We start from the raw sequence: 23579 nt of genomic DNA, 5'->3' as shown, positions 1-23579 counted from the left end.
CGTTGCACCTCTGCGTTGCACCTCTGCTTTGATAACAACCACTCATACTTCTAAAACTATTTTTATTTCCACCTTTCTAGTTAGTTGAAAGATAGAAAAATGGTATTAGAGTTTTCATTTGGTTTTCTAATGTTAATAAATCTTCTGATTTGTTTAAACGTTTTTAAATCCATTTATGCTTCCACTTTTTAATTAGGTTTAACATCTGAACTCACTTCCGTAAATCGTTAAGCAAATTATCATGGGTTAAATTTTAAATTTCTGATTTGGAAACTGAAATTTTTAATCATTTACAATTACTTCACTATTAACTTTGAAAATACTATTTATGAAATTTTTAAAAAATGTTTTTAGCCTTTAAGTAGCAAATTGTCAATTGATGTCTCGTTTGATGTCTCAATTGGTGTCTCGTGTGATGTCTCGTTTGATGTCTCGATTAATCTCTCGATTGAATATTAATTCCTAAAAGTTGCCACGATCCTTTTCTCAACGGAATTTCGTCCAGTCAAGCGTTACTACACAATACTGAAGCGGACATCTAGAATAGATTCTCAGATAAAATAATAGTATTTTTTATTATCCCATCTTATAATCTTGCAGATAAACAAATCAAATCTTTTTAATTTAGATTTTTGAAATGTTTATATCTGATGAGGACACAACTTCAAGAAAGATAAAATAATCATACAATTAAAGTTAAAATTCGATTTTTGAATTGAAATTATAAAAGGAATTATATTTACAACAATAAGATGACAATAGTTCAGTTTTATAACTCGCGACAATTTTGTAGCTTATTTAAGAACTCCACTAACGAGTAAAGACAACAGACACAAACGTTTAAATAAACCAATACGTAACAGCCAAAACCATGTTTAGAGAACCATCATTCGGATATTGAAGTCAAAATACAAAATGAACATGTATAATAGAAATCTTTGTCTAATGGGGAAGAACACCCGAATTAAGGAACATCTGCCGTCACATAGAAAAAAAAGAGCGGAGAAATTTTTTGAGAGTTTATTTTTGGAGGATTGAGAAAGATTTAAGTAAGTTGGAGTTTTTTTTACGTTGGGAGTGGTTCTCGTTATATGGAAGATATTTTATGCAATATTCCCAGAGATGTTGAAAGAAGATTTTGTGAGTGGATTTAATTGTGTTATCATTATTTAGTTATTAATTATTGTAAAAGAATTTGAAGAGATATTTTTTAGTATTTTAACTGAAAAGAAGGATGAACAGTAAGTAAATATGTTTATTTATTGTGTGTTTGTTATATATTTAGTTTATAATTTATTATATATAATTATATTTATATATTAACTATTACATAATGTTAAAGTATATAATTATTTTCCAAATTAAAGTAATTTATTATATTTTTCACTAAGGATACAAAACAACAATTATAAAATTTTACTTTTATTTTTGAATAATAAATTCTCAGCGCATTTTTTTTTTTTTGATGTAAGTAAAGTAAATCAGTAATACTGTTAATAATTCTGAGAAGAATTTGTTGTTTCACTACAGTTTTTCCTAGAAGCAGCCTCTTGGTTGCTTTAAAATGTTTAGAGCTTGTCAATAACTGAAATATTTTGTGGCGTTGCATTATTGAGATGGAAAAAATTTTTTCATCACAGATGTAGCAATTTTTTATATGTCAGCAATGACGTGCTGCATCCACAATGTATTGTTACATCACGGATATACATCACCAAACGCTCAAGAGTTGAATGTCTGCCGTAAGGAAAACTTTCTCGATATTTTACATGCTGAGTTTGTTAGCTCAGAAGATTTTAGTATATAAAGATTTTATCTTCTCAAAATAGACCAAGTTGTGCCATCTCCTAAGCAATGCATTACATCAGAAGCTGAAAATAGCGAAAAACTGTAGGTTATTTGAGTCGCTTGCGAGTTAAAATGCGCTTTATCAATAAATATAAAGTTGATCTGGGAGCGAAATACGAAGGCGAAGTTGTATAATTTCAAAATTTTGTTTTATATATTGACATTAGCAATTGCAACAAAACGCAACAGCAGATGATGTACATTATGGAATTTTCATTTTCAGATGAGCCATTACGTATTTGCTTCGGATTCCCCTAGACTGTATGAGGCAGAGCGTTTCCTCTAAAAATTAAGTCTGTTTTTAAGTGCACGCTTTTTGCAAGGCTAAATGCTTTTGCAAGTTGAATATAAGCAACTCGCAATTTCAGCTTTGCGTGGTTTACAAAGAAACTCTCATCAGTTAAAGGTTTAAAATGAATATAATTAGTAATAATAATAGTAATGATAATAGTAGTAGTAATAATAATAATAATAATAATAATAATAATAATAATAATAATAATAATAATAATAATAATAATAATAATAATAATAATAATAATAATAATAATAATAATAATAATAATAATAATAATAATAATAATAATAATAATAATAATAATAATAATAATAATAATAATAATAATAATAATAGTAACAATAATAGTAATAGTAATAATAATAATAATAATAATAACTATAATAGTATAAATAATAACAATAATAATAATAATAACAATAATAATAATAATAATAATAATAATAATAATAATAATAATAATAATAATAATAATAATGATGATGATGATGATGATGATGATGATGATGATGATGATGATGATGATGATGATGATGATGATGATGATGATGATGATGATGATGATGATGATGATGATGATGATGATGATGATGATGATGATGATGATGATGATGATGATGATGATGATGATGATGATGATGATGATGATGATGATGATGATGATGATGATGATGATGATGATGATGATGATGATGATGATGATGATGATGATGATAGTAATAACAATAATAACAAATATATTGAGTAAATATCTGAACAGAAAACGTTTAAGGTTCTGTTTACTTTTTTTAACTACAAAAACTTTAAAGCTGTAGATTTTTACGACGCCATTAGATTTTTTAAAAAACGGTGGTAACTATGGTAACTTAACTTGATAATTACGATATTGTTAATTTTTTTTTAAGTTTTCAACTTTGATCTGACTTACTTAGATCCACATACTTGTTCTTTAATCCGATTTGCTTGAAATTTTAGTTACTGCATTCTATAGATTTTACATAACTTAAGATAACCCAAGCGAATCTAAAACACCTACTAAGAAAAGAACAAACTTTGATACCAAACTTCTACATTCAGCCGAAATCGTATCCATATTCTTATACCCATAAACTTAATTGTATCCATATTTTTATATCCATAAATTTAATTTCTGAAAAAAAAAAAGAAAAGTATTGATAAGATTTAGACAATTTTCATTTTCTTATTTACAAATGATAAATAAAAAATGAAGTGTTGGGTTTGTTCACAATTTGTTGGATTTTTATCTTTTAGAAAATTTCCAAAATTTCTAAAGGCTCTCATTTTGTTGTAAAAATAAAATTAAAAAAAGGCCGGATGATGATTTTTTCGAAGTTTTTTTTTTTTTTACTTTCTTATTTTAGTAAAATATTTAAAAATTAGTAAAAGGAATAGATTAAACCAAATAGACTACTTTTGCTTTGATAAAACTAAAAAAAACTGGCCTTCTGCTCACCAAATATATTGATGAAAGAAAATGTTGTCAAAATTGCGTAATTATAATCAAGTAGAAACATGCTATAAATCAAAAAAATTTTTTTGGGCTTTCGGAATTCATGCCTTGTGTTAAAAATCACTGTTGTGCACACTAAAATCTATTATAGCGCGCATGCATACGGGCAGTCAAGAATCTTAAACGATCTAAAATTTTATTTCCTTAATCCAAAGGATATTTATTTCAATGTATTATATGTTTGACACATTTTTCTGTATTACATACATGTTTTTATATTATACATTCTTTATATACCATAAATCATTTTTATATATCATGTATCATTATATTGTATCATGTAAAAACCATAATACAATGTGGAACTGCTTGCAAAACACCAGGCCTTCTTTCGCTTTTTCATCGTATTACACATTGTAGTAATAAGTAAGGGTATATGCGTATATATATGAAACAGTTATAAATATGAAACAGTTAAAAAAAAAACAAAAGAAAAGAAAAACAGTTTTCAATCTAATTTAAAGTTTATAACTAAAATCACCATTTGTAACTACGTTTTTGTGCTTCTGTGTTATTGTAATTCTGCGTTAACAATCTCAAAAAATAACTTTCTTTTGCATCTTTTTAAGCTACTTGACTTTTAAAGAAAGATCTAGGATACTCTGAAGACACCATATCGCTTTAATCTCGATTAATATTATGTTTATATCATATAAAAATTCTGCTTTTTTCATATTTATGGAGATTTGGGTAAGAATTTAGTTCATCAGAGAACTGTTGACAAATATTTTACACTATTTTTCAGATAAATCCCAATAATCGATGAGGAGAGGGGGGAGGGGTATGAAGATTAGGCTCATATATACTTTAATTAGATAATTGTCTTCAATGAGAGAACTTCTTTTAATATGACTCATGAGATTATCTGATTACTATTAGCTGTTTGGGATTTATATGAAACTCTGTTCACTACATCAGGATAATTTGTTTGGCCAAGGAAGTTTTTCTTGTTTAACCTTTTCTGCAAGTTTCCATGGTTTCGTTGTTTTCATAGTTTTTTAGTTTCCTATCACTCACTCTCCTTTTGCCCAATTGCTTAATTGAAATTAAAATCCATTCACGATTTATTTTTTCTCTAAGGCTCACATAGTTTCCGTTGTTCTTTTTAAACCTAGGTTTAACTGTTGGAATAAGTTTTACACACCAACATTTGTTATTTTGCTTAACTCCGGATCGGATAATCTTACGGATAAACGTCATATCTGAAACCTCCAAAAAAGCACGTGCGTATTAGGGTCCTCAAATATAGAGATTTCTCTCTTTTCTTAATACTTATTTCTAACCGTAAAAAAATGCGCATAATGACCTTCCTAAACACGTTATAAATAAATAAAATAGGAAAAAAGTTTTGAGGCGCCCAAATGGTCATGAATTTTCATAGAATGCCGTAGTTGAAAAACATTTTAGTGTTTATAAGCGCTCTAAATTTACAATATAAATTAATCCATATATGAGTTTTTGCATTTTTGTGGACATTTATAATCACTGATAATGAAATATAAAAAAAAGTTGTTTTATTGCTAATATTCAGAGATATTTGGAAAAAAAATTAAAATTATCATGTCATTGCTTTTTGTTATAAAAAAAGTTATAGAAAACTCAGGACATCTGAGAGAATGAAACAAAGTATGAAAGTAATTTAAAAACTGTGCTAACTTTCAAGGTTTTATGCTTCAAAATTAACTTAATAGAAGAAAAAGAAGAAGAAGAAGAAGAATAACAACAACAACAACAACAACAACAACAACAACAACAACAACATTAACAACAACAGCAACAATAACAGCTAAAGCAACAGCAACAACAGCAACAAAAACAACACCAGCAACAAAAACAACAAAAGAAGAGCAACAAAAAGAAAAAGAAGAAAAAAAAGAAAAGGAAGAATTGCATTTAATAGACAGCAGTTTATGCCGTGAAACTATTATCAAGATGTAATGCCATAATTATGCGATTGATTTTTTAGTTTTTGAAGTTAGTAATATGATTATATTACTAACTAAATCATAAATTAACTAATTTATGATTTAGTTCAAAAAAGGGTTATCAGTATTAATTTTAAGTTTGTGCTGCAGACTTACCCTTAAGAGAATTCCAAAGAATATTCGAATGAGTGAGAGCAGATTGGTTTGAGAAGATTCAAATATCTGAACGTTTTTAACTGTGAAAACTTTGCTTAAAAAATCCGTAAACTCTCGAGAAGATGAGAACATCTGGGAGGAAAACACCAGAAAACTATGTATTTTCATCATTTTATACGATGACTGTAACTGATTTCTATAACTATTGAAGAATGCAATTTAAATTTTAAAGTGACTAAAGTTATTGCAGATTTGGCATAGAAAATGTAGAATAAAAGAAATCTCTAAAGTCACAGCAATCAAATCGCTTACGCAAAGCAACTTTTTGAGTAAACTTATTCTTATTTATTGATCATGTCGTTGTATATAATTTTTAAATTGTTGCAAATATTTATTTTAACAACAAATGGCTTTAAAATAAATAAAAAATTAGAAAAACCTTACGTCAAACAAAGAGATTGAACTGATTTAAGTTTCTCCAACCAAAATTTTTATGCAAATTGACATGGCTCTTACGGGGGTAGCGATAAATGACGTCAATTGGGGTAATGAATACATTGAAGCAAACATTTAAATTTAAGTATAAAATTTAAGAAATACTAAAATACTAACGAACTAATGAACTAGTTTTTAAGTTATTTGATAAAAACATAATTAAAAGTCTTTTTAAGCACACATGAGCTTTTTTCTAAATTTATGTTTAAGTCAAGTGTAAGAATTTTTAAGCATGACAAACATCCTATGTTCCTTAAAGCAGAGAAATCACTCCACTTCTGTTCAGATATTTTGGAGCTGTTTCAAGGAACTGGTTTAACTGCTCTTCAAGGAGTTTGAAGGCAGTACTGCTTCACAATGACTTCCAACATCCTCCCATATGAATTAGAAAACGTGTAAAATAACAGCCATGTTTAGAGTTTCCTGAAAAATATTAACTTCATTAGATTTTCTTTTTGAACTGCGTGGAGGATTTACTTAATAAGTTTTTATCTTTTGTGTTGCAAGACTTTGTAAATCGAATTCTCCGAAGGATACAGTCTGACCAAAATGACTTGTAGCTAGATGTGCGAGGTGTGAATAATGTTGATTGAGAACTTGTAGATAAAATTTTTCTGTTTTTACTCCTTATAAAATTTTTCTGTTTTTACTCCTTATAAAATTTTTCTCTTTTTACTCCTTATAAAATTTTTCTCTTTTTACCCCTTATAAAATTTGGATCAAACCATTTTTCACTTCTGTGAAACACTTTAAAAAATCAGATCAATTTTTCTTTTAACTTACCGAAGTTTAAGCTATTAGGTTTTTTTCGGCACAGTTAAGATGCGTGTTTGCATCAGTTGGACTTGAAAAGAAAATGACAAACAAAATGGATTTTAGCCACAGAATGTCACCAAACTGCATTTTTTACTCTCTACTGTTATTTCTTCCGCCTAAATAGGTTGTAGTTATGTGTAAATTTGTGTAGTAGATTGAAAACGTTTAATTCAAGTTCAATCTTAATAAATGTTAGTTGTAGTGTTTCATGTAATTATATAGTATTTTCGTTTTCTATCAGGTGAAACACACTCGTTATCTCTACAGCTGTTGTAGGTTGGAAAAAACTAAAGTGATTTTAAAGATGCAAAAATTTACGAAGAAACATCCAAATTCTAAATAAAACAGAACTTTTGTAAAAGTATGTTATCTAATGTAGCATATATGTGTAAACTAGTTTGAGAAAAATCCAGATGACAGATATGACAAACCCATATTTTAAAACTACCTAGTCTGAGGATTTGTAATGTATTTCAGCATTACAAGTTCACCAATATTGATAAGTTCACCAATATTGATAAGTTCACCAATATTGATAAGTTCACCAATATTGATAAGTTCACCAATATTGATAAGTTCACCAATATTGATAAGTTCACCAATATTGATAAGTTCACCAATATTGATAAGTTCACCAATATTGATAAGTTCACCAATATTGATAAGTTCACCAATATTGATAAGTTCACCAATATTGATAAGTTCACCAATATTGATAAGTTCACCAATATTGATAAGTTCACCAATATTGATAAGTTCACCAATATTGATAAGTTCACCAATATTGATAAGTTCACCAATATTGATAAGTTCACCAATATTGATAAGTTCACCAATATTGATAAGTTCACCAATATTGATAAGTTCACCAATATTGATAAGTTCACCAATATTGATAAGTTCACCAATATTGATAAGTTCACCAATATTGATAAGTTCACCAATATTGATAAGTTCACCAATATTGATAAGTTCACCAATATTGATAAGTTCACCAATATTGATAAGTTCACCAATATTGATAAGTTCACCAATATTGATAAGTTCACCAATATTGATAAGTTCACCAATATTGATAAGTTCACCAATATTGATAAGTTCACCAATATTGATATTGGCAGCATTGAGTTTTCTAAATCCTCGAAGTTTTTAGTTGATTCTATTTATGATGAATCTTTTAGATGATTCTATGATGAATCCAAACTTCCAAGATTTCTAGCACAACAAGATAAGTCTAAAAGAGAAGAATAGGGAAGGTGATAACTTTTTTAGGCAAATGACAAAAACATTATTTAATTTTGTCTTTGGAGAATAATGTTGGTGAGGGGGAAATCTGCGACGATGTATTATACTGTAAAGCCTAATTCCCGCTTTTAAAAGGTCAGCAGCTTAAAAAAAAGGTTTTAAAAGACTTAGTTTAAAAAAAAATGTTATAATTATAAAAATTAAAAAAACTTCAAATACTTTCTATTTTATATATATATATATATATATATATATATATATATATATATATATATATATATATATATATATATATATATATATATATATATATATATATATATATATATATATATATATATATATAAACACACAGCTAGTTTAAAGTTTGTAACTGAAAATGATATATCAAAAAAATATATTACTTTTTAAAACTACTACTTCACCAACTTAAATTGTAATTTTATGATACTTTTGATTTGTAGTTAAATAATTTTTGATTTAAATACGTTACTGGTGTAAGGGGTTTGATTTCTCAGACTTTTTTTATATTCCGGGAAAGTAAATATCAGTGGACAGTTTTACATCAAAAAATTTTTTAGTCACTAGTTCGAGACAGTCATTTATGCGATCCTTTCATTCTTTCCAAGATTAATAAACCCTCTATTGAAATGAAAGTTTGATTGAACACATGTTTTTATTTGGTCTTCACATACATTTTAAAATAGTGTTATGAACTTTTTCAAAATGTTTTTTTGAATCCAACTGAAGGACCGCCTTTGCACAACAATAGTTTTGGACAACGTGTAAATTGTACTTTAACATTTTCTTTGGAGATCAAAATGACTCCAAACTAAATAAGTTTAAATATTTGAAGGCATTTTAAAATCAAGTTTTTTCTATAAAACTTGTCAAAAAAAATTGGAGAAAAACTGAAAAGGTAATTTTTTTATTTTGCGAAAAAAAATCTTGAAATTTAAAAAATTTGACGAGAAAATCCTCAGGATCCCGTACACTACCACTTGGGATAGCGAGATATCTGAAATGGTACACTACCGTTTGGGATAGCTAAATTATAAATTTTTCATTTTCCCAGGAAATTTCCAGAACACTCCCTATGCACGTATGCGAACATGTATACAGCTACATAACGTTGATAACTTTCAAGATTCAAAACTTATAAATAGAACAAAGATTTTTTTTCTATTTCAAAAATATTTTTTTTTACTTTATTAGCTAACACTCATTATTTAAAATCAAAATAAGCAAAAATTATATAAAAAAAAAAAAGTTCAATTATTTTATAAACAGCTTAAAAGACTGCCTAAGTTATGGAAAGGGAAGGAAGAGGGGAAAGAGTGAAGCAAGCCAATCATAATTAAAAAAATACCCAACATTTTGCAGCCTTTTTTGTTTTTTAAACAATTGTTAATGTTTACATAAACTGTATCAAGATCTTTAATGTAATTTAATATGATCTTTGATGTAATTTAATATGATAATAAAAAGAGGGGACCTTTATGTAAACTTTATAAACCTTTAACTGCAACAAGAACTTTTGTTCATTGTAAGACAAACAAATAATAAAAAGACCAAAAAATTCCAGAAAATTGTGTACAACTTCTCTGGGAACCTGTTTTAAGTACTTCGTAACGGACATCTTCAGCTTCACCAAGTTCTTAACTCAAGTTCAAAATGCTATTTGAGTCAGTTACTTGATAAGTGAACTCAAAATTTTAGTCTTCTAACCAAATTATAACGCTCATGTTAAATTTTGCATGTTAAAAAATCTTTTTAAAAATGTTTGGAACGCCTGGTTCTTTTATGAAGCTAATTAATAATACAAAGTTGATTTCAAGAATGATAATGCTATAATGACGTAAAAAAAATGGGGGAAAATTGTTTAGCACTGATACAAGGACGAAATGATTTGCTCGTGCAACGCTGACTCGAGAGCGGTTGTAAGTTGTGTGATGTGTTATTTTTGAAAGTTAAAATTGATTTAAAAAAAATTTACTTTGAACTTTCTTAGTCACGTATTGTAATTTTTTTAGAAGCTAAATACGTCAGTAAAAAAAAGTATATTTGTCATATTTTACACCGGGTTTCACACCATTTTATACTATAAAGTAACCTTCAACTATTACTCAACACCAAAAATACAGGCCTCTATCAACAACTTACTAACAAAACACAAGTTGAGGTGAGAAAAATTGTTATAAGATATTAATTACTTTTTAGATAAAAACTAAAAATTAACTCTGCATTTGTACACTTCATCTGCGTTGTCATTTACAAACTTTACTCACGTTTTTCTAAGTGAAATTAGTTAATGATGTGTCTCTACACGATCTTTGTACCAACCTTGAAATACACCAAATAAAGAATATAATTACTTTGTATCGATTGCATTGCAATAAAAACTTTTAAATGAAATACTTTTAAGAATAAAACTAAAGATAAAAGAGTTTTACAATATTTAAACAATGTAGCCACTATCAGCTACAATTACAGCATCCAGCCTGGGTCGGAACTTTGAGTACAGTCTTGAGAGCTTCAATGTTAGAATGCTGACAATCACAGGCCCTGGCCTTAATCTTAGCTGACACTGAGAAATTGAGGTGGTTTATATTAGTGAAATTTATATAAGGGTGTCCAGATGGGCTCAAGCCAAAAAATCATGGTCTTAGACACCCAGGTTTGCACAGACATTACCATGTGATAGAAATTGCTATCTTGAACCATGAAAACTTCTTGTAGTTCAGATGTAGTGGTAGGAAAATGAAGGAAGGACAAGAGAATTCAAAACATGGTTCAGTTACTTTTTAGTACCCATCCTTCAGCTTGTTTTAAGAAAGACAGATGGCATCTTTTTTTATCAATCAACACCAAAAATACATGTTTTTATCAATACCTTAAAACTAAATATTGTTTCATTACTTGAGTTATAAAATAACATTTCCGTTGATAATGAATAATAACAGACCTCTTAATCAAGAAGTTTATTAAAATGTTAATATTGTTCAAAGTAAATATAAGGTTTTTGTTAAAAAATATTCTCTTTCGTCAAGCTCCCAATCCCCATCTCAATCTTCTTGACAACTGAATAAGGGCAAATTTTACTTTGCCAAACAATGCGGTCCTTTAGCAATTAAACAAGAGTCAATATTTTACGCTTATATTCACAAGACTTGTGGATGACTCTGTAAATATTGATGATGTATTTTTCAAGAAACATCTTTTTTCTCATTTGTTTAGTTACTTGTTATTTACTTGTAACTTATCTAGTTAAATTAAAGCGTTAATTAATGCAAATGAGCCCATTTTTATTACACTAAGTAGTATTCTCTGTATCTTTCAACTTTAGCTTCAATAGGAGCCTCAAAAGCTTCAAAACGAGGCTCAAAAGATTCAAAGGAAGGCTCAAAAGGAAAAATTTCAATCTTAGAGTTTATTGCTAACTGCAAACATTTTTTGCATATTTTCATTAACGTCTTTAACAATAAAAAAACGTATTCATAGTATCTTTTTCTTTAAACTCGACATGAGCTTGTAAACAGTTTTTATCGCATTAATCTAAAATTGTCATATAAAAATTATTTCATAGTCCGTAACAAATGTTTAATAGATCCTTGGACCAAAAAGTTTTTTTTGTAATCAATTGATTCTTTTTTTTTAGAACCTTTAAGAAAATATTTCAAACTCACATCAAGTTATTTCCTGTGTATTCTTAAATCTCTATCGCCAGCAAAAAAGTCAACAAGATGCGAATAAAGAATTAACAGTTGCGCATTATGCAGTTACATTTAAGCTTGAAATCTTATTCTCTAAGGTAAATAAAATAGCAGTGTTTTAATTCTAATAAATTTTCTATCGTAAACTGGGTAATCTTTTTTGAAAAAAAAAAAAAACATCAAGGTAATTATTGTTTTACAAACAAATCAATTCAGTGATAAGGAAGAATTGGCGATAAAAAGAAGAAATAGAAAAAAAGAAAAACTATTATTTAGAACGGTAACTAAGTGTGAACAGTAACTTTTTTTTGTCAACATTTAAACTTTTTATGAGACTGTCTGCCATATAAAAATTTCTGCACTACTCTCTATACTATTACTTGTATTTCAAATTTGTAAAATGTATTTTAAGATTTAATGTAACACAGTCAGAAAAAGCTCTTATAAAGATTTTGTTTAAAAAATTTGGGTTTTCCGTTCGTGACAAGTAACAACAAATCATTTTATCAAAATTTTTTAAGAAAATGCGAAGTTTATCAAAATATAAATTTTTATGAGTTTTTAAAAAGTAAAATTTATTGATTAGACAAATTTTTCATGTAAAATAAACTTATATGCAAAATAAATTTACCTGAAAAATAAATTTAAATGCAAAATAAATTTGTATGCAGATTAAATTTTCATGCAATATAAATTTATATGGAATATAAATTGAGATGAAATGTAAACTTGCTTGGCACTGAGAATTTTATATGTAATGGATTTGATTAAAGAACCATTATTAGACATTATTTCCACGGTTGAAGCAAAATTAAAGATGGTATGTGATGCTAACGATTGTTCTATCGCAAGCTTTTTAATGGAATTTGATAACTTTGTTTAAACGTATAAATTATTATCAGTTCGATTTCAAAAGAGTTATATAGAAGCTTGTATTTGTTATCAGTTCGATTTCAAAAGAGTCATATAGAAGCTTGTATTTGTTATTGAAGGAAAGACCAAACGGCGGTGTTTAGTTTTGTCGTTTCGCAAAATTTTAGTGACGCTTTCGTTGTAAATAAAAATGATTTCAGTTTGATAAACAAACTCCTTTAACGTTTTGAGTCATATTGATGAAAAAGTCGCAAACTTAAATGTAAATATTGTCATTTTGAATGTTTGGTATGGGTTTTAAAAGGTCGTTTTAAAAATGGGTAGATTTAGCAAGACTAGGATTAGCCGGAGCTCTATTTATTTCTATAGTGTTTATCGAAGCTTAACTTTATATTTGACTCGCAGGTTCAAGTTTTTTTAAATGTTTTTTTGAAACTTTCCAGCGTTTCAAAAAAACAAGGTCATTCGACACTTCGACAAGGTTCAGACTAATTTGTAATTGGTTTGGGTTTACTTGTTAGTTCGAAAGTAAAAATGGAATCCAAACACTTGAAATAATATGAAGTGGAAAACTTGTTTCTTTTGGGTTTTAACAAATTTGTAAATAATTTATTGTTTTAGCGAACAAAAATTTTTTTAAACAAGATTACGAAAAGTGGTTGCACTAGAAGAGGGTCACCAGAGGAGAGTGCGGAAAATTCATACACGCGGGTGAGTTGTTGGATATTTTTGAGTTTGTCATCAACAGAAAATACGAAATATAAAAAAGTTAGAAATTAAAAAAAAAAAAGCATTTCTTTAAAATATCAAACAATTTTTTTCGTGTTATTTATTTAAGAAAAATTATGAAATAAATAATAATATATAGGTATATTAAATCAGTTTAACTTTTATTCCATACTACGAAATGCAAATTATGTATTTTTAGGGATCCTATTTGCGCTGAATTAAGTAGGAAAATTTCGAAAAAAAAAAAGGAACCCTGCGTTTGAATACTTCATTTGAATTGTCATTTAAAAGTTTACTCACGTTTTTCTAAGCAAAATTAGTTAATGACGTGTCTCAACACGATATTTGTACCAACCTTGTAATACACCAAATAAAGAATATAATTACTTTGTACTGATTGCATTGCAATAACAATTGTTAAATGAATAATTTTAAGAATAAAACTAAAGATAAAAGAGTTTTATAAAATTTAAATAATGAAGCCACCATCAGCTACAATTACAGCATCCAGCCTGGGTCGGAACTTTGAGTCACACTCTAGGCATATGCATCTTAGTCCTTACTTAATGATGGCAGTCTTGAGAGCTTCAATGTTAGAATGCTGACAATCACAGGCCCTGACCTCAATTTAAGCTCACACTGGGAAAGTGAGGTGGTTTAAATTAGTTAAAATTATATAAGGGTGTCCAGATGGGCTCAAGCCAAAAAATCATGGTCTAAGACAGCCAGGTTTGCACAGAAATTACCATGTGATAGGGATCGCTATCTTGAACCATGAGAATTTCTAGTAGGTCAGGTATAGTGGTAGAAAATTCAAGGAAGGACAAGAGAATTCAAAACATAGCTCAGCTACTTTTTAGTGCCCATCCTCCAGCTTGTCTTAAAAAAGCAGATTACATCTTTTCTTTTAAATATAGTTTGAAAACCATAACCAGTGCAAGATGCTTAGACTTTAGGACGGATTCAATGTCATTAGGAACTTTCTTGGCATTTTATTGGGTTACAAAAATGTCATTTCGGCTGTTGGTGGCTGGATTAACCGTGGAATATTTTTCGAGAACAAAATTGGCATTTTTTTCTTCAATATATGATGGAATTTTTTTTGAAAGGTTCAAGTCTGAAAGGCTTAAGTCTGGGAAATGTGATCTGAGTTACATTGACATGTCCTTGTTCTTTTAAAATATTTTTTACTCCGTAAATTGTGGTCAGAGATGTTCCAACTTCCTTCATTATCTGTGGAAATCTGATTTCTGGGTGGAGCAAACCAACTCTTCACGTTTTCCTTCTATTGCTATAAATAGGATTACATCAGGCAATAAAACTACTTTTTGCTCATTTTTAACATGTTTTTGATTGTACACAAAGAGAAAAATAACCGGAACAATTTTTTTTCCTGTACTAAGCCTGTCAAAATAATTGTCATTTTTTTGCCATAGTCAATAAAAAAAATCAGGTTGTTTAAAAAAAACTTATAGAACCAGCTTTAGCTATTTTATTCACACAAAAAATCACTTTGTTCCGCTAAAGCAAACATTTGCAGTGATTAAAAGCCTCAAACCTGTGGAATGTGCTAAGTGTATCACCAGTTTTATACCACAAACATCCAGACTTCTTTTAAAACAGATATGAGGAAGTTTTAATTCTAACAAAGGAATGTTTAGGGAATATGCTGAAATAAGAAAAACACAAATAACCTCAATCGCAAATAGTTTCTTTTTTTAAAATTATTTTCATAACAGATTTTGGGAGGGGACGTGGAGCCAAATAAAATTACGAAAAAATAACTGAGGAATTCGAGAGATAAAACTTGACTCACAACTCCAGGTTACCATCTCCTTCATCTTTTAGTGTTTAACAAACCAGAAAAATTCATGGTTTGATTTATAAAAAATATTAAACAAAACGAAGAGTGGGGGTGGAGTGGGGGTGGGGGAGGGGTTGTAAATTTAAACTTGGAAAATAAAAACTTCTTAGTTAAATTTTCATATTTAGCCCAAAAAAATGTTGTTTGAACAAAACGTTTTTAGTTTGAAGTTTTTATTAGATAATCAAAGCTACATTTGTGAGCCGCTAACTTCGTGACGTATTTTTTTAACTTGAATTGCGAATTTGAAACTTTTATATTATATATTTATAATATATTCTAACATCTGTGTCTCTTCAAGTTGCGGTGCTTTTTCTCAAGCATTACTTTAATAAAAAAAACTAATAATCCGTATCGGATACTTTAACAGGCGGATCGCTAGAAATTGCGTTGTGAGTGTTAATTACTGTTGTTGCTTTGAATTTAAAGAAATAATCGCACTTACATCATTTTGTTACATTATAATCAAATATATTGCATATTGAAACAATGTTAGGTTCCGACGACTAGGAAACAAGTTACCCACTTGGTGTATTGCGAGAGTGAGTTAAAGGTTTAAGATGGTGTTTACTTGAGCTCGCTCCTCATAAAATACCCAAAAGCCATTTGTACACTTTGTACATTTGTACATTTGCCACTTGGTGTATTGCGAGAGTGAGTTAAAGGTTTAAGATGGTGTTTACTTGAGCTCGCTCCTCATAAAATACCCAAAGCCATTTGTACACATAACTATGGTTTTGATTAGATCATGCCCCTTAGTGTTTTACTAAATAGATTGCTAATTGTTCGCGCTTCATTAATTATTCGTACAGAATCGACGAAGATAAGTTAACCATCAGCTTCAAATTGTGAAAAAATTGAGCAGAACATTTTTTTATATTGCTTTACACATTTAAAAACTATCGTGACTCCTCTGATGTGTATATCAGCTTACTTAAACGCCATGTGGTGCCATGGCTGAGGATTCACAGAAAATTGAGCAGAACATTTTTAACTATAACTTAACCTAAGATCTTTATACTCGGTTTGTATCTTCTTATTTGCTTTCGTTTCTTGAAAAAAAAAAATCTTTTTCTATGTTGGGATGATTGCACTAACTAAAAAGTCTAAATGATTTTTATCGGAAAAAGAAAAAGCTATGACTCATAAGATTCTTTGTCTTTGATAAGGTAATTTCAAAGAAGTCTACCAAGTCTGCAAAAGTCATGCAAAACCTTTTTTTGGTATCTCCTGTAAGGCAATTGTTATCAAGTTGACAGCCACTCAAAAGCTAAAGATGTAGCAATGTGAAGCAACGGCAGATGAATGGCAGGTTTGAAAATGTTCAAGACAGATGTTGTGAAACCAAGATTTTTTATTAACAATATTATTGATTTTTTCTTCTCTAATTTTAATAATGGCGAAAAAAACATGCTACGATAGTAATTATAACTTCTTTTTGAACTAACTTTCTTCTAAATTGTACATTAGTGTATTAACAGTTAATTTTAATCGCAAGTATTTACCAGGCGAAACAAGAGATCATTGGAAAAAGCCTCTACAATCAAATACATAGCATTATTAATTCATGCAGGCGGAACATGAAAGAATTTCGAAACACGAAACTCTTATCTCTCGGGAGTATGATGTTTACTTGAAAATTGACGTAGAAAGGTGTGATATAAATGAGTTCCGGGCGAGTTTTCGTACAGGAAGGTGAGCAATCGTAAAACGGTTCCCAATTATATCGATATCGGGTAGAAAATTGCTATTTGTAAGACTTGCTAAGTTTTGAATAAACCTTTCAGACAATCAATCGGCTAATAAATCAATCTTACCGACTGGTAAGTTTTATGTTTTTAAAAATTTATAAGATTTTGTTTCGTTTTAAATTATGTAAGGATGAGCAAAAAAAGGAAGGTGCTTTTTTATGGTTATAAATTTTCTGTTACCTCTTGTGAGCGAAATCAAATTTTTTTACTTTTCGGAAGCGAAATTTAAAGTATTCAAGCGAATTGGAAAAAACTTCTGACAGTTTTCTGCTTCTTTAATTGAAAAAGACTTAAGTGTCATTAATTTCACGAGAAGGTTCATGAGAAGATCAAGGTAAAGCTTTCTCCTCTCTTCCTTACTCTATGGTAACTTTCTTTTGGTTTTTCTTAAAAAAAAAAAGGAAAATGGAGCCATTAGTTGACTCAGTGAAGATACCCTTAAAAAAAACCCTAACTGTAAAAAAAAAAAAAATTCTCTTGTTTATTTGAGACAAATAATGAAGGCTCACAATCTGTTAATCATTACACAATGTCAAAATCACTACATCAGTAGCATCGTCAAAAATATGCGAAAAAATTAATTTTGCTTCTACCGTTAATGACTTTTCAGTGTCTTGATGGCAGAATTCGTTTTAGTGTAATTAAGGACTAAGGTTGCTAATTTAAGTTGAGAGTAAATTTGTAAGGTGATAAGACAACGATCAGCGATCAGCCTTCTACACCTATTACCCTGGGTTCACCTATTACCCTGGGTACAAAATTGTTTAAGTTTATTTCTCTCGCGTTAATTAAAATCAAATGAATTAAGTTATAAGGCAAGCACGTGATGAAAAGCGAAAGATTTGATTCGCTCATTGTAAAAAGCTCATTTTACCTTTGAAATGAACCCATACGATTCATTTTTCTTAAAGCAAAGAGTTAAGCGAGCTTTACAACATGTGTTTTTAGATCAACAACACTAGCTCAAAGTGTGCTGTTATTCTTTAAATAATAACAAAAACACAAGGAATGGCATTTTGTAAAATTTTGAGAATAACTCATTCGATGGCGTCTTCAAATTTATAGCGTCATTTTAAATAATTGTTCGGCAACCCGAAACCCATCTGTCAAATAATTTATTTAATAGGTAAGCTATTGTTTGCTTCCATTTCCTGATGGAGAAACGTTTTAAAAGAGTTCTTATCTTCGGTACAAATGATTGCTGTCGCCCCCCTCTCCTCAAACTGGCATTTTAGGAGAAGGGACGAGTAAGGATTATAGTCCTAATTATTTTACTCACCACGTAAAGCTTACGAGCCCCTGTAAAGATGGTAAAATGATAATAATAGTAAAAATGATAATAATAGCTTCATAAAATACTTAACATATTATTTAACTTTTAGCCCCCGCTACACAACACTTAAGCACAAGAAAAAGCCTGATCTTAACGACTGGATTGTTGCGTTGAGTGAAAATTTCTCATGATTTCGTAAGAGATTTATTAATACAAAATACCAGCTAGGTGTACTTTGTTCTTTTAGCCCGTTTTTTGATTCTTTTTAATTTCATCGAGAGGCGATTGATAAAGATACTCGATTAAATAGCTATTATGATTCTGGAGATGTGTTAAACTACATGAATAATTTACATAAAGACTTTATTTTATTTTTATAATAAAGAAAACATTGATGCGTTTTCAAATGAAATGCCTGCAAAAGTGAAAAGAGAGCTGTCTTAAAAGTTTCTTGATTTTAAAGTTAAATGAAGAAATTTTGAAATCTGAGGTACTGCGTGAAAGCGTATCTTTTTTTCTGTTTAAATTACAAATAATATTCTGATTAAAAAGTGAATTTTTTTTGTTTTTGAAATTCAAATTAAAAGGTTTTTTTTTTTTTTTATGTTTTAAACGTTCGTGGCTCGTTATTATTTTCAATATAGGTAAATGCAAATTGTGTAAATTTTAGATAATACTTAAAAACATTAAACCAAGCTACTTTAATAAGTGAACCTAGCTATTTTAATAAGTAACTGCTGCGACTTTAGTTAAAAGTTGAGTGTGCTTTGCTAATAGTCATATTTCAAAACATGATGATACTCCTTGGATAAAGAAATTAAAACGGTAAAATACAGTATGCAATATTTTCGTAAAACAGTATTCAAATATAGGGAACAACTGGTAAATGTTTAACTTAGCAGCTTTTTACCAAAAAACTTTCTAATTCTGGGAAAATCTCTTTCTGATTTGTAGCCCCTAATTTCTTTATAGTTTATGGTTTACTTTTTTAAAAGTCACGTTACAGTAAAAAAGTATTTCACACGCGCGAAGAAGCGCGCAATTAATTATTTATTAAAAATATTTTTAGAATTATAATGGCATCCTCAACAGCTGTTAGTTCAACGCAGAGTATGATTGCATTAGCAACACAAGAAACAGCTGCCTCTAAAGTTGAAACAAGAGATCTTATTATGTTGCCCATTTGTGCTATAGTTATAATATTTTTAAACTTGCTCGTCGTCGGAGCATTTGCTTACGACAAAAAATTACGACGACGTCCAGCAAACGTTTTAATATGCAGTCAAGCCATGATAGATTTTCTAATAGGAATCCTCTTTATACCGATTTATCTAATAGAAATGTATCTAGACAAAAGAATATTTCTTAATTATCTCGTCTACTACATACTTTTTATATCCCTGATTAATCTCCTTGCCCTATCAGCTGATCGGTACTTAGCATTGTCGATGCCGTTTTTCCATCATCGAGCAGTGGACAAACGAAGAACCATAAGATTGTTGATAATCGTTTGGATAGCGCCGCTTTTCTTGACGCTCATACCAATGTTTTGGGAATTCAAATCGTCAATAAAAAGAAAAAAATATACTGATACCTACTTGACAATTTCGTGGGCTTTTATGCTAATACTCGTGTTAATAATGACAATTTTGTATTTGTTTATCGTAATAAGTGCACGAAAAACGATTAGAAGAAAAAGGCTCTCGATAGAGAAGAAGTCTTTCACGAAAAAAATTGAACTCGCACGAAAAGAAGTTCGGGTTATCCATTTGTTCGGCTTACTTCTATTTTTTTTTGTAGCTGCGTACATGCCGATTCTTTACATGAATTTATGCGACATCATAGATAAAACAGATTGCATCCCACCTTTCATGGAGATGCTTAGTACATATTCATTAATTTTGAACAGTCTAGTTAACCCAGTATTGTGTATCTATCTGAAGCAAGATTATAGCCAGGTGATCATGACGGTCATTCAAACTAAAGTGGGTTTTTTAAACAGAAGAACTTCAAAGTCTTCATCCACAAAAAGCAATCTGACCGAGTTCACTTTGGATTGTGAATCAATCTACTCGTTTAAAGAGGGATCTCGCCGAAGCGAAAATAATTCCAGAAAATACAGAAAGAGCTCTAGAGAAACATTTCATCATAAGAAAACGTCGCTAGTGTAGTTCTTGTTATATTTCTTAGCTGACATTTTCCTTCTTTGTAACTACTAATATAATTTATTATAAAGATATCTCTTATTTATCAAATTTCTAAAATATTTTTGGTGGAAAATAAATTAAAAAAAAAAAACTTTTAAAGTTTACGAATGTTTGTGGTAAAAACAATAGAGTAAGGGTAATGTTAATTCCTACCACAACACCCAAGGAAAAATATTTTTTCGGGGTTATTAGGAATGAGCTACCTAAAAGAAAGTTTTTTAGTGAGTGTGACCTGTTTCTCTTTTTTATAAGGGATTTTATGGTTGGTTTCCAGGCCATAAACTTTTAAGGCTGACTAACACATCTTGAGCATCAGAAACATCTTTTAACTTTTCGACCAATAAATTTCGGGAATTAGGTAGAACTCTCTTCAATATCGAGCATTTCGGATAAAGTTCAAGTAAACGCTGAAGTAATATTATCCAAATATCGTTGACGTTTGCATCGCTTAAGCATAAAATTTTTATCGCTAGTTCATAAATTCTTTCCGACAACTTACTCTTTTCGTCTTTTAAAACCAACGCGAAAACAGCAATCGAAGCTGCTTCCACTTTTGAATAATATGGCAATTCGCTTGAAACTATAAATTCTTCTTTGTCTAAGAGTAAGAGTAACAAACGAGGAAAGTCTTTATGCACTGCTGAGTGTTCTGGGTAAACTAAGGTGTATATGTTCAACAGATGAAGAGTAAATTCAATGGATTGAAAATTTAAATTATTCGTATAAAGCAAGTGCTCAAAATATTCAACGATGAAAGAAAAGTATTTCGGTTGGAAAAGTTTCAGTCGCGGATCTTGGATGTTTTGCGAAGCATACACTACGAATAAATCCATCAGCTTCCCACCATGCGTAGAATTGTTTTTCATTGAAAAGTCTAAAAGCGAACAAAAAGTGTCAGTACCAAAAATACAACCCATAAGACCATAAAAAAAAAACTTGTCTGGTAGTTTTAATTTATTTTCTTGTATGGACTTTCGTAAATATCTGTAAATTTCCTATTTACAGATATTTACGAACATGGTCATTTTTATTAAAATTTAGCAACAATTTAACATATATATCTATATATATAAAAAAAGTGTGTATATATTAAAAAAAAATTCACTAACTTTTGAAATATATTTTAACAAGTTCAAGTATAGTTGGTTGCGTCTCAACCAAATCATCGCGTAGATTTTCAGTGTCCTCAGTTGCCCAGATGCAAATAAGCGAAGACGCTGCAACCATACTAGAACAATGCGCAACGTCAATTTCATTATTTTTGATTTGTTTAAGATAAAAGAAAACACCCGACATAACATTGTTTAAACAATGCAATAGACTTGATATGAATTCGCTATCAGATGCAAGATGGCTGCTTTCAAAGCAATCGCTAAATATAGCCAAGAGCATATTGTGAGTAAGTTCACAAGCCGACGTAATAAATTCATTTTCCAATTTCAATGGCTGGTTGTTAGTGAAACTGAGTTCTAAAGCCGTCACTGTCAGTACTAGAGCAATAAACTTTTCATCGCTAATAATTCGCAGGTCAAACAAAAACTGGCCACCAAATATTTTCGTTAAGTCCGATAGCAAACCGATAACGGTCTGCTTGAACTCCTGCTTTACTCGTGATTGCAAAATTTCTCTACAGCCTTTTACCACATCGCCAAAAAAATGAACGGATTTCTTTCGATAGTCAAGTGTAAAATGACTTGCGGATCGAACAAGTTCACTTAGGACGTGTAAGTAGTAGAATTTATTTAAATCTTGAGCGAAAGCAAACGACTTAGCTAGATCACATATTAAATCATCAGCATCTTCTGGAAAATGATCAGAAGCCTCAAGAACCTTTGCGAGTATAGAAATTACTTTACCGCTTTCTTTATCATTTTTAATAAAGTCTCCTAAATGCATGAAACATTTTGTTTTAACGAGTGACTCGTAACCTTCAAAAACACTTGCTATTAAAAGAAGCAACTCAAAAGCTTCGGATAGCATTTCGCTTTTCAGCTGACCAATAATATCAAAAATGGCGGATAGAAGATGAGTATTTGATTTAATTGACGAGGAATTCGTTTGGAATAAAATCGAGCAAATGCGTAAAGCAATTGAAATGTACCTTTCTGATTCCGGACTTTGGTTACTTTTAAAAAGCCGTAAAATAAAATCTGCAGAAATTGCCTCAAATAGACTATTTACGAAAGAAGGCTGCAAGTTCTGAGATGGAGCAACTTTAGCTATAACATGAAGTATCGCAAGCTTTTCACTGTCGCAAGTTGCACTGCGCAAAGATTGCAAACATTTGTTTAAGGTTTCCATTTCTTTTTATTTATCTAAAAAATAAAAAAATAGAAAAAAATAGAGAAATTAAAATCTAAATTAAACAAAAATCCTGAGAAAGAAATTCGGATTACGTAACTCGAGTAATGAAGACGAACGGGGAAGCAAATATCTAAAGAAATATACCATGAATATATCGTGAAATAAGGGGATAGAGTCATCGCTTCTTTTTTCCGTAACGAATACCTAGTTAAGTACAAACTTCTATACCAGTCTTTTCAAATCGAAAAGAAATTTGCTTATTTGTTTAAAACAGCGAAAGATTTTTTACTTCATGCATTTAAATATACATAAAAAAAAGATCAAGTATTTCATTTCAAAGATACTAAAGAAAAACTCGCTGTGCGAGTTTTACAGAATCGAATCGAATGACACTATTGCGCAAAAGTTTCAAGGGTTGATATTAAATTATTGAAGGCATAAAATGTTGGACTTGAAAATTTGTGTATAAATTACATAGCTTTGTATGTCTAAATATGTAAATTATTGTAAATTTACTTTTAAAGACTGAGATGGTAGTTTGTATTTTATTC

The 23579-nt window shown here is 29.5% G+C and overlaps 2 protein-coding genes across 22 annotated transcripts; one reads left to right on the top strand and one right to left on the bottom strand.

Moving 5' to 3' along the window:
* The first annotated feature begins 777 nt into the window (after positions 1-777).
* LOC149884501 (melanopsin-A-like) lies at positions 778-20772 on the top strand. Of its 21 annotated transcripts, none has more exons than XM_090094741.1 (6): positions 15555-16517; positions 16663-17316; positions 17464-17578; positions 18627-18712; positions 18903-19342; positions 19587-20772. In XM_090094741.1, the coding sequence occupies exon 6, from the start codon at positions 19594-19596 to the stop codon at positions 20686-20688; it is 1095 nt and encodes a 364-aa protein (XP_089950867.1). In that variant the 5' UTR covers positions 15555-16517; positions 16663-17316; positions 17464-17578; positions 18627-18712; positions 18903-19342; positions 19587-19593; the 3' UTR covers positions 20689-20772. The 21 variants fall into 21 exon arrangements, 20 of the variants coding, with proteins under 20 accessions (XP_089950873.1, XP_089950863.1, XP_089950862.1 ...); XM_090094740.1 differs by having other exon boundaries at positions 15556-16517; positions 18903-19007; XM_090094737.1 differs by lacking the exons at positions 15555-16517; positions 16663-17316; positions 17464-17578; positions 18903-19342 and adding exons at positions 788-1140; positions 11973-12125; positions 13522-13611.
* LOC149884500 (neurochondrin-like) lies at positions 20647-23063 on the bottom strand. The gene is made up of 2 exons (XM_090094727.1): positions 21834-23063; positions 20647-21598 (listed from the first exon to the last, which is right to left on the bottom strand). The coding sequence occupies exons 1-2, from the start codon at positions 23023-23025 to the stop codon at positions 20982-20984; spliced, it is 1809 nt and encodes a 602-aa protein (XP_089950853.1). The 5' UTR covers positions 23026-23063; the 3' UTR covers positions 20647-20981.
* Positions 23064-23579: the final 516 nt, after the last annotated feature.

Source organism: Hydra viridissima, unplaced genomic scaffold, assembly GCF_058129835.1.
Source record: "Hydra viridissima isolate aposymbiotic clone 2 unplaced genomic scaffold, HvirCarnegie_v1 scaffold_8, whole genome shotgun sequence".
Lineage (NCBI taxonomy): Eukaryota > Metazoa > Cnidaria > Hydrozoa > Anthoathecata > Hydridae > Hydra > Hydra viridissima.
This window is presented reverse-complemented; position numbering and strand designations above follow the sequence as displayed.

What these genes read in the sequence shown, in the direction of transcription:
- LOC149884500 (XM_090094727.1), bottom strand. Translation starts at nt 23,025, where the DNA reads ATGGAAACCTTAAACAAATGTTTGCAATCTTTGCGCAGTGCAACTTGC. An exon ending in TGTTAAAATATATTTCAAAA is followed by an intron (nt 21,599 to 21,833) that starts GTTAGTGAATTT and finishes GTTCGCTTTTAG; the next exon opens with ACTTTTCAATGAAAAACAAT.